Source organism: Suillus fuscotomentosus (assembly GCF_016647785.1).
Source record: "Suillus fuscotomentosus strain FC203 chromosome Unknown F5891scaffold_70, whole genome shotgun sequence".
NCBI lineage: Eukaryota > Fungi > Basidiomycota > Agaricomycetes > Boletales > Suillaceae > Suillus > Suillus fuscotomentosus.
The window spans coordinates 220,551-237,108 of NW_024539582.1; the positions used below are offsets into that span (position 1 = coordinate 220,551).

The window sequence follows — 16,558 nt, forward strand, 5'->3', positions numbered from 1 at the left end:
CCCCATGTTTTAATCCCACTCAGGCTGCTCTCATCAATGGTACTATGCTCTCGGGTCTGTCATCCTCGGGGCGCTCATCGAAGAAGTTCCAGATACTGGAGAAGTCACACGAGCGCATTCAGAGGAAATTTTTCAGTGTCTTTTAGGTGTTGAAAATACTGATCCAAGATTGGATGGGAGAAGGCACTGATTGATCAAAGCAAGCAACGGACACCTCGTGAGTCAAGCAGCATTTGAGACAAAACGGTTTAGAACACTGACTTTTTGTCTTTTGCAGGGTCAGCGATCTTTTTCTAAGAGCTCAGTTTGAATTCACTGTATCATCACATATTCAGAGCAAAATTTTCAGTGTCTTTTCAGTGTTGAAAATACTGATCTGAAATCAGATGGGAGAAGGCACTGATCGATCAAAGCAAGCAATGGATACCTCCTGAGTCAAGCAACATTTGAGACAACAGTTCAGAACACTGACTTTTAGTTTTTCGCAGAGTCGACAGTGTTCTTCTACTAGCTCAGTTCACCACATCATTACATATTCAAGTAAAAATGTTCAGTGTCGAAAACACTGATCCGAGATCAGATGGGAGAAGGCACTGATTGATCAAAGCAAGCAATTAATACCTCCTGAGTCAAGCAGCATTTGAGACAACTGTTAGTCTTTTGCAGTGTCAGCAATCTTCGTCTACGAGCTCAGTCTGATTCCACTGTATCATTGCATACTCAGAGCAGTATTTTCAGTGTCTTTTCAGTGTGCTTTTTAGTGTCAAAAATACTGATCTGAAATCAGACAGGAGAAGGCACTGATTGATCAAAGCAAGCAACGGATACCTCGCGAGTCGACATTCAGAACACTGACTTTTTTAAAGTCTTTCGTATTATCTCGGGGCCGCAGTGGACGTCGCGACTGGGAAGCACAAAATTCAGTATTTGAAGGGCTGGAACTGTCGTTTTCTAGCGTCGAAAATACTGAACGGACGAGACACTGAAATGAGGTCGAGCCTAGGCTCCCGAAGGAAGATAGTCGTTCTGCAGTGACTCATCGCAACGAAAATACTGAACGGACGAGACACTGAAATGAGGTCGAGCCTAGGCTCCCGAAGGAAGATAGTCGTTCTGCAGTGACTCATCGCAATCGTGACTGGGCAGCGCAACAAGTCGGCGCACTTTCTATTCAGTATCATAAACACTGTAATCGGATCGACATGACACTGGGAAAACCGCTGGTTAATATCACAGAAACCATGCACATGCGGATACGAGCTCTGTGGCAGCTAAGGATCGAGCTTCCGGATCTTTGTCTCCAACGGCATTAACGTATGAGTGTCAGGATTCGAACGGTCAATCGACGAGCACGTTCGTTCGTTCCATCTCGATGGGCGTCGATGATTTTAGCTTTAGTGCTGGCTCCCTGCCGGGGAAGAGGACTGGTCGACGTGGCACCATCCGCGGGGACATTGACAGAGACGGCGACCCGGGTGAAACGGGATTTTGGATTTTAAACGGTGAGTCGCGACTATATGCGCGACTTGAGAGAGTAGACGTCAAGCAGGAATTGGTTTCTCCCTTCGACGGGTGTCTTATAGCGGGCGTGGCCCGACCGGAGGCACGACGAGATCTGCAAGCATCAAATACTGTGTAGCAAATGATACAGGAGTCCAGAGCATCTAATCGTAGGGATTCCAGGTCGCAGTCCAAGCATTCCTCCATGGTCAGCTCAGATACCGGAGAAGTCGCACGAAATTCTTCCTCGTTTGGCGAGTGTTCTGAAGCATCCTGAGCCTGCCAGTGCGAGATCTGGATGAGGATACATGCGTCAGCGAATGGTTCGAGCGCGGATTCAAACGCCATGGCGAACTACATCTTGAGATGATTCGGTCTCCTGTAGAAAGCTCGACGAGTCGTCGAGGTCAGATTCCGTCGACTCGGAATGCGACGTGTTTGACGATGGGTATGGCACGATGGTGTTTCCCTCTGGTTGGCACTTTCTGGCTAAAAGGAAGGGAATGTCAGCGTAGCTAGATGGCGATCTGGGCACGACTCGCTCAAGTAATCATCGACCCATCGTCTGAAATGATCTCGACCGTCCTCAGTATTTTCACCACTCTCTTGCGACTCGCCAAAGTCTGCGGGAACAGGTTGTTTTGTGCGACCTGCCGCTGCCTTCCGTGACTCGAGTTAAATGCAGGACGTAGTAAAGACGATGAAAGACGACCTTTGGTTTCGATTTGTCGCGTCCCTTCCGTTTCACGTAGTCGCAATGGTTTTGCAAATATTGCTGGATAAGCTCTTTCACGGGCCAGCCGTGCTCGAACTTGGCGAGATGCGGTATTCGCGACATGGCCTAGTGGTCGATATCAGCGCATATATCCATGTCAAATGTCAAATGTTTTGCGAAAACCGTACCTTCACGGTTATAGAAGCCAAGACCAACGGCGACTGAAACCGAATCATGGCATCGAGTCGGAGACCGTTGTTCTTGGCGATCTTTCTCACCTCGTACTGAAATGATGCGCTGATATGAATGGACGAAGGTACTCCGTGACGGTAGCTCACTCGCCTGTATTGAATCGTATGTAGCATCCTCCCTGTGGAAACGCAGTTCGTCCTGTAACGCAGCGGAATTCGAAGGTGCGTCCTACACGATACAGGCATTGAAACGCGATCTATACCTCGAGGTTCGTAGTCTCAATTCTCAATTCTCAATTTTTTTGGTCCCATCTTCGTCTTTCGCCCAGCTCCAGAGTAATGAAATCGAGATCATCGATGGTATCCATCACGACGTGTAGGAGATTGCGTTGCGGTGCAAACCTGTTCAAGTCGATGGAGGTGCGTTTCATCCTGTAAGGAGGGTCTGTAGTCGTCGTGTTAGCAAGCAATATATAACGCGTGATCCCACGCACCAATGGCGACGCGAACGAGGCGTTACCGTTCTCTACGGTCGCATGACCACTGACATCGTGTCAGAGACTCCTAGCAGCGCAGTTTATTGCAGGGGACAGCATCGTCGACGATTTTGTTTGAACTGAGTCCCGACTCCCCGATCAGTCGGACCAAGTCTGTGACTCCCTATGGACAAGACGGTTGTTGGCGTAAAACGTGATGAGAAACGTGAGGTTGAGCTGTTTGGCGAGCCACGAGATCAAGGCTTCGTGAAGGGTGGACGTGATCTGGACTTGGAGCGCGTCTTCAAAGTGGCTGAATCTGCGGTTTGATGACGATCAGCGCGACTCGTCGTCAGAAATTGGGATGACGCGATCCTGCTGCGTCGGTTTCGTGAATACGACTTCCAAACGCATGACTAGCGTTCGGTTGAGCGTGGAACGTCGGATGAGCAAGGATCTCCCTCGTCCGTACTTCGACGAAGCTTGGCTTGCGAGAAAATCAATGTTCGAGACAAAGGTTCGAAATACTCGGGCGTTCGTACCTTGTCGAAAACGCGAAACGATACAGACCGGAGTCCCAGAGCCACGAGTCAAGTTACATCAGAGCAAACCCTCCTAGGGACTTGGACAGTTTTATCGGCAGGTAAGTTTTGATCCCAATCGCAAAGCTAGCCTGAGTACAGCACTGACTCATCATGATGTCGTGTTGGTCGCTGATCCCACCAAAATTATAACTCCGACTTTAGGTAAGCCTTCAGCTACAGGACTCAGGTAGTACTAGTAGTACTAGTGTTCCCTGCTTCACAGTGCGTTATGCGATTCTTCTGCTGCGCCTGGGACTGTCAGCTCGCTAGGACCAAGACCGCGCGTCTGATCCTTCTCGCAGAATGACTCATATCGTTGGTCTCCTGCAACAGGCAAAAGATGTCTTAAATGGCAATAAAGCCAGGCACAACTTTGCGACGTTAAAAAAGAACGCCAGACAGGCGTTTCCGTCGATAACTCTGTATCTGACAGACAAATTCTGTGTCATAGCCCAAAAAGTAATAGACGCAGCGATGGATTCGTCCCTCGAGCCCTCAAAGGCACGCTTGGTCCTGCATTTGAGAATAAACGACGACTCCGATGGGGTCGGGTCTCCCTAATCGAGGGCGCTGAAGTCGTCGTTGACGAAACAGGCAAGACTACCATCGGAGAGGTGGTTTCAGCGGTCTTGCCGCTGCTCAACGAGAGCTGCTTGCTCCAGGATATCGAGCATGACATTGCTATCCAGATGTCCCATGGGAGTATCCCCTTGACACAGAGAGAAACTGCCCGCTCAGATTCGAGGGAATTCGAGGTGAGGGGGGAGTTAGTTGATGGGCCCGTCCTCCTCAAATCTTATACCAAGCTAGTGGTGCACAATGCCGTAGGTTCTACCTGTCGCGTCCTTCAATGCTGCTGCTGACATTTCCAGATTGAGACATCAGCGACGGACCAGTCCTCTTCGACCCCATGGTTGGCGACGAAGAAGCGCGACTCGATCAAACCAAAACCAACAGATACGTCCTCGAAGTCCTCGGCAGGGTTGGCGACGTCCGAACTTGCCGACGACGATGAGTACCACAAGGTGGTGATCATCGTCGACCAATGGGTCGATACTCACAAGCCCAGGTGGTCAAAAGCATCTGTTTCATGTATTTCGGGTAATGACCAAGGTAGATCGGGTCCTGGCGAATAACATATGTTTGATTTGACGACTCGACAGAGCATATGACTTGAAGCTTACAGCGAACCATCCTATCAACCGTTCGTCAGCGCAAACTGGATGCTACAGACAGGGGCCAAACTTACCGATAGCGACGTCAAGGGCGTGCTGTGCCGCCTCCACATCTGAAAGCACAGACGCGTGTTGTCAATATCCGAGCAAACCAAAAATTGTGCCTACTCAGTGTGGGCTATCATTGTATGGCATGGCCCAGTCACCATTGAGCGTGATTCCGATCTGGCCACCCTGCACGGCCTTGAACTCCTCGCGATAAAGCTTGATTGCATATGCGTGCGATAAAATGACGCTGTGGCCGACTCTGTGGGGTGAAATCAACAAGCCGATTGCGTACAGACAATGAGTAGTAGACGCACATCCACGGTTCGGTGGAGGAGTCGCCTTCGGTGATCTTCCTCGGTCACTTGATCGTCCTGGCGCGAAGACGCCCCTTCCATACCCAAGAATTGAGACACACCATGGCTCGTTCACTGTCAGCCTAAAGACGCATGGTGACCGAATACCTGAAGCACACACACCAGTGCTTGACTCGGTCTCTGAAAGCCTGGAAGCAGACCTAGCAGCCATGTTTTTGCTTATTTCAAACTATACGCAAAATTACAGGACAACTCGCCTTAGCATAGCGGACATAGTCCTGAACTATCTGGTCCTTGTTTGACCACCCGCCATATCTGCCATGCAGGGCCTGGGGAAGGTCCCAGTGGTATAGAGTCTGAGAAAACGTAGTGAGAACGTGCTGAAGGAAGCGCGGATGCTCTACATACAACAACAAATGGGATTATGTGATGTTCCAGCAGTGCATTGATGAAATTGGAGTACAAGGCTATACCCTTAGGATTAACGGGGTCGTTGCGGCCACCGAGGAGGATGATACGAGACCAAGATAAGGAAAATCGGCAGGACTTGACGCCATACTGAGCAAGCAGTGCAATTTCCTCCTTCCAGAGCCTGTATGAATCAGTGGCCACATCTCCGTCTCGGCCGTCCATTGTCTTTCCAGGTTGCTTGGAGAAGTCGTCACAGATTGACTTCCCGCGTCCATCGACATTAGCAGATCCTTCGATCTGGAAACTCGCTGTAAAACACGTCAATGTATGATGGCAGCGGTAAAAATGGTGAAACGTACCAGTAGCGAATCCCCATATGAAGTCCTTCGGTAGTTTATTAGCAATTTCTGCAGAGGTCATGAAATCAGAAGCAGGGTGGTGAGGCATACGTTCGCGAAATGGTGGAACCTCTTGAATCACCAGCGCACACTGCTACTATAGAGGTTCCTTGTGACGATTCTGAGCAAAGCAACCAACAATTATCCGGGCGAGTGCACTAGGAATTTGAAAAGTTAACAACACAAACTGGTTCGCTGCTTTGTTCAGCCTGAGGTCGCTGCCTCTGTAATGACAGATGGACGTGAAAAGGGACATCGTGGTAAAGGTGTTCGATGGGCCGGGTTGCATGGTGTCAAATGCACCTGACAAGTTTAATCGGAGGAACGCACACTTGTGAGTAGACATGGAAATGTATTCCACGAGTCATCGACCTTGCAGGATCAGCGCTATTTGACGAAGCAGCTGGAACAGCATCGGAACTCTGCTTCCCACCAGTCTTTGGCGGTCGGTGCTCATCATGGCAAAGATGGCCAATCTCGCGCTTGATACTACAGACTTATCAGCACGTGCAACAGTGCGGAAATGAAGGACACTGACCGAGTTTGTCTGGGTATTGGGGTGATACAGCAGCTACAAGGACATCTGCCATCCAGGCCGCGCGTTGCTCTGAGATGTCCTCTATTGCAGCTGCTCTTAACCAGTCGTCTTTGCGTTGCGGCTGAGCAGAGTCCTTTGAAAGACGGTCTAGGATCCTCTGCATAACTGTCAACCAGAGTCAGCCGCCAACGGAGTCAAACAAAAGCTGCAAATACCCTAGGTCCTCAGCATGTTCTAGAAACAATCCGAGTGGAGCAGGGGTGATTGCCAACGACCGAAGTTCTAGTTTCATTTCCTCGCACTCTGCTGAGGAGAGTCCACACCACGGGAGCGATCCTTTCGCTAAGTGGATCAGCGTATACGCCAAGGATATTACGTCGTCTCGGCAACTATAACGTGATCAAAACGTGTTATACAGGTAAACTCACCTGTATGGGAGTGAACGTGGATGCTCATATACGGCAACGTGCCTTCGGCGCACTCTCCAGATTCCGGTTTATGTTTTCTGGTCTCGTCGCGGTAGCGCTTAGCAAGTGAGGTTGCAACTCCCCATTAATCGGGAGTAGGATGTTTCCAGGCTTGATATCGCGGTGAACGACACCTCGGTCATGGATTTGATGAAGAATTTTTACCTATTCCAGTCAGCCAAACGAAGTTGTCAAGACGATGCGTCAAAAGAGCGTTGGAGGGTCAGCACATCCGGGGCGTTCAGAATTGCGTGGAAGCTGTTTTGGATTGCATGAAGACCCACAGGCCCTCGCTGTCGTGATTTCTTGTTGTCGGTATTTCGTCGTTACTTCGATGTAGAGTTGCTAGGCGTTGAGGCACATGAATATATCACAGCGCAGTCACGCATGCAGGTGGTTTGAAGGAGAAACATAGATTGATGAGAGTACATAGATATTAAATGGAGGTGAAAAACATCGAGCTCCTTCGACGAGCGTGATCGCTGAACTAAAACACCAAATTGGAGATCGCGCCGAGCAGCGTCTGCGCATGTCAGAGGCGGAATGGATGGTGCAGATGAAGCGGATCGCGGGGAGAACCCACCTTGGTCACTGGTTGCTTCCCCGACTCTCCACCTCTCGATGCGGTTCTGGCGCGAATTCAGATTCACGCTAGGAATCGTCCCGGCCGCATTGCGACGACGGCTAAGGGCTTGCGATTTCTGGTCTGATCGCGTCGAATTGCGGGTGACGTCTCGTCGTCACTGCACGGAGACCAACGATACGAGTCATTCTGCAAGAAGGATCAGACGCGCGGTCTTGGTCCTAGCGAGCTGACAGTCCCAGGCGCAGCAGAAGAATCGCATAATGCACTGTGAAGCAGGGAACACTAGTACTACTAGTACTACCTGAGTCCTGTAGCTGAAGGCTTACCTAAAGTCGGAGTTATAATTTTGGTTTCGTTGCTGGTGCTTCGTGACGATACTAGGAAGGCTTTGTCACCTTCGTCCCCTGATGCTGCTCGATGTAGACACGAAACATTGAGGAAAGGTACCAAGACCCGGTCACGTGACGATTCATTCATATGTCAATAACTGGATAGTTCAATATATGGTGTGCAACCTACAGTGATGGCTCCTCGACGTAAATTTTTGAAGACTCGTGAAAAGAACTTTGATTCTCTGATTCCACGTCCAAGGGGGGCCGCCAAACGCGACTTCGCGTTACAGGACGAAATGCGTCTCCACGGGGAGGATGCTACATACAATTCAATACAGGCGAGTGAGCTACCGTCACGGAGAACCTTCGTCCATTCATATCGGCGCATCATTTCAGTACGAGGTGAGAAAGATCGCCAAGAACAACGGTCTCCGACTCGATACCACGATTCGGTTTCAGTCACCGTTGGTCTTGGCTTCTATAACCAAGAAGGTACGGGTTTCGCAAAACATGTTACATTTAACATGGATATATGCGCTGATATCGACCACTAGGCCATGTCGCGAATACCGTATCTCGCCAAGTTCGAGCACGGCTGGCCCGTGAAAGAGCTTATCCAGCAATATTTGCAAAACCATTGCGACTACGTGAAACGGAAGGGACGCGACAAATCGAAACCAAAGGTCGTCTTTCATCGTCTTTACTACGTCCTGCATTTAACTCGAGTCACGGAAGGCAGCGGCAGGTCGCACAAAACAACCTGTTCCCGCAGACTTTGGCGAGTCGCAAGAGAGTGGTGAAAATACTGAGGACGGTCGAGATCATTTCAGACGATGGGTCGATGATTACTTGAGCGAGTCGTGCCCAGATCGCCATCTAGCTACGCTGACATTCCCTTCCTTTTAGCCAGAAAGTGCCAACCAGAGGGAAACACCATCGTGCCATACCCATCGTCAAACACGTCGCATTCCGAGTCGACGGAATCTGACCTCGACGACTCGTCGAGCTTTCTACAGGAGACCGAATCATCTCAAGATGTAGTTCGCCATGGCGTTTGAATCCGCGCTCGAACCATTCGCTGACGCATGTATCCTCATCCAGATCTCGCACTGGCAGGCTCAGGATGCTTCAGAACACTCGCCAAACGAGGAAGAATTTCGTGCGACTTCTCCGGTATCTGAGCTGACCATGGAGGAAATCCAGGCTGAATGGAAGCCAGTGTTCAGAAAGCGTGCCCGAGACTGGTGAGAATTGACAACTCTAGCGATTGGATGTAAGCGCTCGACTTCGACTTTCGACCTCTGGCCGTCATGCTTGGACTGCGACCTGGAATCCCTACGATTAGATGCTCTGGACTTCTGTATTATTTGCTACACAGTATTTGATGCTTGCAGATCTCGTCGTGCCTCCGGTCGGGCCACGCCCGCTATAAGACACCCATCGAAGGGAGAAACCAATTCCTGCTTGACGTCTACTCTCTCAAGTCGCGCATATAGTCGCGACTCACCGTTTAAAATCCAAAATCCCGTTTCACCTGGGTCGCCGTCTCTTTCAATGTCCCCGCGGATGGTGCCACGTCGACCAGTCCTCTTCCCCGGCAGGGAGCCAGCACTAAAGCTAAAATCATCGACGCCCATCGAGATGGAACGAACGAACGTGCTCGTCGACTGACCGTTCGAATCCTGTCACTCATACGTTAATGCCATTGGAGACGAAGATCCGGAAGCTCGATCCTTAGCTGCCACAGAGCTCGTATCCGCATGTGCATGGTTTCTGTGATATTAACCAGTGGTTTTCCCAGTGTCATGTCGATCCGATTACAGTATTTATGATACTGAATAGAAAGTGCGCCGACTTGTTGCGCTGCCCAGTCACGATTGCGATGAGTCACTGCAGAACGACTATCTTCCTTCGGGAGCCTAGGCTCGACCTCATTTCAGTGTCTCGTCCGTTCAGTATTTTCGACGCTAGAAAACGACAGTTCCAGCCCTTCAAATACTGAATTTTGTGCTTCCCAGTCGCGACGTCCACTGCGGCCCCGAGATAATACGAAAGACTTTAAAAAAGTCAGTGTTCTGAATGTCGACTCGCGAGGTATCCGTTGCTTGCTTTGATCAATCAGTGCCTTCTCCTGTCTGATTTCAGATCAGTATTTTTGACACTAAAAAGCACACTGAAAAGACACTGAAAATACTGCTCTGAGTATGCAATGATCCAGTGGAATCAGACTGAGCTCGTAGACGAAGATTGCTGACACTGCAAAAGACTAACAGTTGTCTCAAATGCTGCTTGACTCAGGAGGTATTAATTGCTTGCTTTGATCAATCAGTGCCTTCTCCCATCTGATCTCGGATCAGTGTTTCGACACTGAACATTTTTACTTGAATATGTAATGATGTGGTGAACTGAGCTAGTAGAAGAACACTGTCGACTCTACGAAAAACTAAAAGTCAGTGTTCTGAACTGTTGTCTCAAATGTTGCTTGACTCAGGAGGTATCCATTGCTTGCTTTGATCGATCAGTGCCTTCTCCCATCTGATTTCAGATCAGTATTTTCAACACTGAAAAGACACTGAAAATTTTGCTCTGAATATGTGATGATACAGTGAATTCAAACTGAGCTCTTAGAAAAAGATCGCTGACCCTGCAAAAGACAAAAAGTCAGTGTTCTAAACCGTTTTGTCTCAAATGCTGCTTGACTCACGAGGTGTCCGTTGCTTGCTTTGATCAATCAGTGCCTTCTCCCATCCAATCTTGGATCAGTATTTTCAACACCTAAAAGACACTGAAAATTTTCCTCTGAATACGCAATGATACAGCATCAGTAAAACGCCTGGTTCCTTACCTTACTTATTTTTGTCTTTCTTTCGTCGAGACGAGTATAGAACTTCTTACTTCTTGCTTTTTGTCCTTTTTTCCTTACTATGTCAGAAAAAGTTAAGTGACCTTTACAATGCCGCCGGCTTATAAATCTGGTCACATGCATTATGAGTTGTCTTACAAGTCCCTTTTGAGGCCGGCGGAAGAATACATAAGAACTTGTCAGACATTGTCACATATTGTGACGAATCTTATCATGTGACCTTGCAAGGCGGAATCAACAAGGTACTGACCCATCAACTCAACGCCTCTCAATGCCTTCTCTTAAGCTCTTTTGTACACCAACGTGTATATATCTTTCTAACTATTGTCTTGCGGCCATGGCCCCAAACTGTTCAAGTCGAGGTAAATATAATTATAGCTCAAAAACACTAACAAGCGACTCTCAGTGCCCGCATTGCGGGAAGATGTATAAGTCCCAAGGCATCAAGCGACATCAATCAACTTGCAAGATGCGTGATGCAGAGGGTCAAGAGGCCTTTGCTCTGGAGTTTGAGAGAGATCAGCGATCAGTTCTAGGTGAGTCCTTATGTCTGAATCCATCCATTGTCGCTCAATACTCGTGTTATTTGTTTCTGCTCGATTTCAAAAGCACACCACAAGAAACCTCAATGAACAGCAACCTTAGAAGCAGCGGCTGGTCCTTCACGCATCGTCGTGGATGACCCATTAGCTGCAAACCCAGAATCGCAAGCTGACATGGGGCAAGGTACAGTATTTTACTCAATTTTGATGGTAGAATGTTCACTCTGACATTTCCAACACTCACAGCTGGTCTGGACAACCACATGGAATTTGACGCTGGAAACGAGGGTGTTCAGAGCCCAGGTATGTGTTTCTTTATTCATTTCTTAGACGCAACCAACTGACAACTGTCTATGCAACGATAGTCTTATCTGACGCTAGCATGGCCAGCAATACTGGTCCTGAAAACGTCCAATCCCAGCCTGCAGTGCACATTGCACACCCTCATGAGTTCAAAACCGAGTTCCATCCCTGTTCTGGCCGCAAGCCTCTACTCCAAGCATTCAAAGAGTTTGGTGTTGCTTCGGAGACGCTTAAAGAACCTCCTGTGGATGAAGCCCCTTGGCATCCATTTCATTCATGGGGAGACTTTGAGTTCTCTGAAATCGCACTCAAAGCTGCCCTTAATCAGGGCCAGGTCGACAAGCTCTTCAGTCTTATCGTGCGCATAGCGCAGGGCAACACCCATGTCACACTGAAAAATGAGGCCGATCTCCATATGGCATTAAACAATGCTGCAGCTGAGTTGACGCCGGTATATTTTCTTTTCTTTTCTATCACACGATACTAATACTTTCAGCAGATTACAAAGAACAGTGAGTGCCCCGATATATTTGCTTTCATGGTTTTCAATCACACTCGCAGATGCATGATGTCTCTTATTCGTGGTGTGCAATGCAAGTGCCCATGCCCCGTGTGCCTCGTACCACTCAATGAGCTTTCTGACCTCTCCAAAACATTCGCAATCAGGACTGCGAAAGACACGCAGGATGCACTCGTTGTATATAGACACAGCAAAACTCAAGGCGAGGAACTTTTGAAATCACTAGGATTGCGCGCAGTTGAGGCAAGCAAATGATATATTCTATTTATCTTCTAATACTAACACATCATATTTAGAACATCCTCTGGCTCGTCAAGCACTCTGATACCCATGATGCACTGAGCCTTGACCGATTGCACACAGTGCATGGCGGTCTTGGAGGAAAACATCTACTAGAAGAGCTGAAGACCATCATCAGCAATCTCGGACATGAAGAGATGGAATCGGTCGAGAAACAGTTGAGTACTTTTTTCATTTTCATATTCTTACTCGCTCAGTATCTCCAGGGTCACTGAATTTCCTGGATGGCGCGATCTCAACCATTTCGCTACCGTCATTCACATCACATTCACTGATGGCAACAAGAAGCGTGATTTAGTCTTGGTAAGTACCCACGACCTATCATCATATTTACTCGACTAATCATCTTACAGCAATCTTTCTATGCGACACTCAATGCTTTGGACCGCAGAAGTTGTTCGGAAGGCTATCGCCTTCTGCATGTTATTTGCACCTATCTCGAGTTGGACAGCCTGCTGGGGCTTGGTGTCCATATGGAGCGGACAATTGCAATGATAAAGAACAAGCTCCTTGTATTTGGTGCTGCACTGAAGGTAAATTGCTTGCTACTACTTAAGACATATCATTGACACAGGATTCTTAGGACTATGTTGATTATGTTACTGATACATCCTCCATGGAAGGCCTCAAGAAAGACTGGAACTTTCCAAAGGTGCACCTTTGGAAACACGTGCCATGGGACATCCAAATGAAAGGTGTTGCATGCAACTACAGCACGCGCCCTAACAAAAAACTTCATGGCCCTCTGAAAACCGCCTATCTCCTTCGATTGAACGGAAAAGATGTCGCTGTGCAGGTATCACACACTCATTTCTTTATGATATTGACTTATTACTGATACATATCAATCATACTACAGGTACTTCGCGTTGATCATCACAAGTTTGCAACCTTACTGTTGCGAGGATGTTTGGACACACTCGACAAACAGCGCCGCCTTGAGGCGTTAGGTGACTCTGCGCTTGACGAGGACAACGACCATGCTATCACCTTTGATGGGCATGTGAAGCTTGGATCCCCTCAACGTCCTGTCAGTATTCAAGAACTCAAGAATGTGCGGGGCCCCAAAGATCAAGCATTTCAGGGTTTCCGCAAAAAACTTGGCGACTTCGTCAACACATCATTGCCAACTTACGGATACGAGCTAATGAGGTGGATTGTTCTCCCAGTTGATTTCCAGGTAAGTTCATTGTTTCTCTGTCAGCTTCTACGTTACAGTTGACTTGTGTTTCATTCAGATACACGAACATCATTATCTCAGGGTCAATTATGAGAACTCTGTCGACCAGAAGCAGTCAACCAACCATCTCCAGTCCAATCCCTCATTTCATGGGCATCCGCGCTTCAACTGCGCACTTATACAACTTACAGCAGACAGGACGGTCTTCATTTGGCTGATACTGATGTTCAAATGCAAACTTCTGGATATTGGGGCCTTCCAGTTTGCCCTTGTTCAACCGTATACCACTGGTGTTGTTGGTGGTTCTCGCAGGATTGACCAAGACCTGAGACTTACTTGTGTCAAAGCCGTCCCCAGGGCAGATTCAATCACCATCCCGCTCAAGTCCTTCATTTGAGGCACTTTGTTGTGTCCCAATCCTACACACCAAGGTGAGTATCTCATTATCGACCATGTTGATAGCGACATGTTCCTCCGCATGAAGTCATGGGCACATTGATAAGTGTAAGTTTGGCCTGAATACTAGTGCGTCTATTGTTCTAACTCCACCTTCTTGCTGGCAACAACAACAGCAACAGCAACAGCGGCAGAGTGTTGCTCCTTCTCTCCCACACTCTCCTTCAACCTCACCCCCAACCACAGCAGCAGCAACAACAATGGCAGTGCCGTGCTTCTCCCTCTTTCCCATTCCACTTCAACCTCACCCCCAACTGCAACTGCAACTGCAGCAGTGCGCTACTCCCTCCCTCCTTCACTCTCCTCTAATCTCATCCCCAACTGCAGCAGCAACAACAACAACAGCAACACCAGGGGTCCAGGTGTGCTCCTCCCTCCCCTCTCACCACCCCCAACTGCAGCAGCAGCAACAACAGCACCAGGGGTCCAGGTGCACTCCTCCCTCCCTCCCTCCCTCTCCTCTAACCACCCCCAACCGCAGCAGCAGAGGTGCGCTGCTCCCTCTCTCGCTCTTTCCTTCTCTCCCGCTCTCATCTAACCTCATGCCCAGCAGCTGCTTCCTCTCTTCCTCTCTCTACTAACCTCACCCCCAACAGCAGCAGCAGCGGTGTGTTATGACTCCTCTCGCTCACTCACTCACTTTGACTCAGACAGATTCAGAACTTGCCTGACCCTGGACCATGGACCCGAGGCATGTTTACCACATGTCACTCGGCAACACTCAGCAGACTCGTGGCGTCAATTGTAGGTTAGTCAATTAGTCTTGATGATTCATTCATGACTCATAATGTCGATGCTTGTGCACTGCATCTTCCACAATGCTCATCAGCGCCTGCTTGATAAGACCCTGCAAAGAGCACTAGGCGATTTTCGGGCGCATGGAATGCTGATGCTTCATGCATCATTGTCGGCTAGTGTGCTCTTGGTATCATGCTCGTGTCGAAGTACGTATGTATCGTTTGATTGCCACTCGCTATGAATCACTCATCACACCAATAGACGTCAGCAGCAGCACAGCCAAGATAGCAGTCTCCTTATAACTTGGAGCATTGATTCCACGCAGGTTTGTTCGATGGTTCAGAAGGCGAGAAATTTGAAGCTGACATTGACGCTGAATTGTCGGATGACGACAACTCGAGCGGCAATGAGCTTTCAACCTTGAGGATTATCCTGTCCGTCCCTCCACCGGATGCGCCCATGCATGAGGTTCGCAAGGTGAGTGCACTCATTTACTATGATTCTCTTTCTCGCTCTAACATATTTTCGATGTACATAGGCTCTTGAGACCGCGCAGCAAGCGTATAACTCCCTGTGGGTTGAGTTTAAAGGTCTTAAGAAGGACTACCTTGCCTTCTCGGCAACTGTCCCTGCCCGCAGCCGAAACCATGCACTCAAGAAGATGTCCTTGCTTGACGCGAAAATCGCCGCCGAAGGGAAGAAGTACACGTTGTTCTACCATTTCTGGGTCATCCCCGGTGTCTTCCTGACAACGCCTCAGCCTGACATGGACCCGCGTAGTCCTACATGTTGGGCATCTCCCGAGGCTAAGCTCAACAGGTCTATGACAGAGCTGTACAAGTGTGTGTCCAAGGACTTACACAGCTCCATGGAGAAATACATGGTGTTTGACTCATTGGTATGTGCTTTCGATTGGTAGACTGTCCTACAACTAACCTACGTGATACTTCTCAGTCACTTCAGTCAACCACTTGAAAGGACCTCTTAGGTCTATGTGTTTGTGGCTAGCAAAGGACCTAGTGGGTGTGTTTTAGGATGGTATTCCCAGTATTTTACCCTATGTACTGGGATGTCCCAGTCCACACTGAAGCAAGTATCTGGGCCATCCCAAGGACCTATTTTTGATCTTTCCCAATCCCAACTGGGATCACTCTAGCATGTCTCTGGGATGTCCTGGGGCATTTATTAGGAGGGCTTTCCCATCATACATAGGGGTGATAGGGGTCCTTTTTTAGACATTTTGACGGCATAAAAATTCACAATTTGTACATTCATAGAAGGAGTAGTACTATGTATGTAAGGCCAGTATATGCGCTTCAGACAAGATTTTGATATTGGACAAAACCTGCAGGGATCGTGGCCTGAAGCATCGTCATAAACCTAGGAGAAGTCTAATGAGAACTGTAAGGGTGGGTGGGCACCAGCGGTGTATGACAGATTCAAATAGACGGTATACTATAGTCGAGATTCATGCATCGAGTGGACTTTATTGTATTTTATTGATTGCAATCAATAGCTATAAAAATTACTTGTTGGCATATATAATGCTCATAAGACGCACTTTGAGACTGCTGAGGCAGTGGTGGGCAGGCGCACTGGCGCTGGAATGGCAGGTGGCGGGACTGTGTTAAGGTTGTACTCTCGGTTAACGGATCCGAAGGGCTTTGGCCTCAGCTCGTACGCTGTGCCCCTTTCCCGAGTATTGCCCTTGTACTTCAGAAACACTAACGTATCGGATCCGGAGATCAGAACGTATACATATCGATATCCGAAGGTTATCTGGATAACAGAAAGACGAGTAAGACTAATCCGGACGCGTCCGGACTAGAAACCAACAGAGTAAAGACTATCCGAAGATAGAGTCGGAGATATAGACTATCGGATACAATCCGTAAGTCTCGGATGGTGACAAGAGTTAACG

At 48.5% G+C, this 16,558-nt stretch overlaps 5 protein-coding genes across 5 annotated transcripts; 3 read left to right on the forward strand and 2 right to left on the reverse strand.

Moving 5' to 3' along the window:
* Positions 1–1,338: 1,338 nt before the first annotated feature.
* Positions 1,339–1,848, reverse strand: F5891DRAFT_1194529 (uncharacterized protein; the record flags this gene model as incomplete). The annotated part of the gene is made up of 1 exon (XM_041367944.1): positions 1,339–1,848. The coding sequence occupies one exon, from the start codon at positions 1,846–1,848 to the stop codon at positions 1,339–1,341; it is 510 nt and encodes a 169-aa protein (XP_041220750.1).
* Positions 1,849–3,068: 1,220 nt separating this feature from the next.
* F5891DRAFT_984489 (uncharacterized protein) lies at positions 3,069–4,758 on the forward strand (the record flags this gene model as incomplete). The annotated part of the gene is made up of 7 exons (XM_041377444.1): positions 3,069–3,191; positions 3,223–3,399; positions 3,629–3,688; positions 3,737–3,888; positions 3,918–4,290; positions 4,339–4,579; positions 4,646–4,758. The coding sequence occupies 7 exons, from the start codon at positions 3,069–3,071 to the stop codon at positions 4,756–4,758; spliced, it is 1,239 nt and encodes a 412-aa protein (XP_041220751.1).
* A 51-nt stretch (positions 4,759–4,809) lies between these two features.
* F5891DRAFT_1254025 (glycoside hydrolase superfamily) lies at positions 4,810–6,513 on the reverse strand (the record flags this gene model as incomplete). The annotated part of the gene is made up of 8 exons (XM_041369933.1): positions 4,810–4,948; positions 5,004–5,038; positions 5,249–5,359; positions 5,412–5,722; positions 5,774–5,906; positions 5,952–6,115; positions 6,185–6,301; positions 6,351–6,513. 8 exons carry the CDS (start codon positions 6,511–6,513, stop codon positions 4,810–4,812), a joined length of 1,173 nt encoding a protein of 390 aa, XP_041220752.1.
* Positions 6,514–7,926: 1,413 nt separating this feature from the next.
* On the forward strand, positions 7,927–8,983 carry F5891DRAFT_984491 (uncharacterized protein; the record flags this gene model as incomplete). Its single annotated transcript, XM_041377445.1, is given in 6 exon segments — positions 7,927–8,077; positions 8,097–8,227; positions 8,290–8,418; positions 8,462–8,549; positions 8,642–8,772; positions 8,837–8,983. The coding sequence occupies 6 exon segments, from the start codon at positions 7,927–7,929 to the stop codon at positions 8,981–8,983; spliced, it is 777 nt and encodes a 258-aa protein (XP_041220753.1).
* A 2,084-nt stretch (positions 8,984–11,067) lies between these two features.
* On the forward strand, positions 11,068–15,612 carry F5891DRAFT_1254028 (uncharacterized protein; the record flags this gene model as incomplete). The annotated part of the gene is made up of 18 exons (XM_041369934.1): positions 11,068–11,134; positions 11,244–11,324; positions 11,387–11,443; positions 11,506–11,894; positions 11,943–12,200; positions 12,260–12,420; positions 12,470–12,566; positions 12,617–12,796; positions 12,847–13,059; positions 13,123–13,443; positions 13,502–13,738; positions 13,791–13,874; positions 13,906–13,947; positions 14,016–14,388; positions 14,450–14,506; positions 14,963–15,114; positions 15,176–15,535; positions 15,592–15,612. The coding sequence occupies 18 exons, from the start codon at positions 11,068–11,070 to the stop codon at positions 15,610–15,612; spliced, it is 3,150 nt and encodes a 1,049-aa protein (XP_041220754.1).
* Positions 15,613–16,558: the final 946 nt, after the last annotated feature.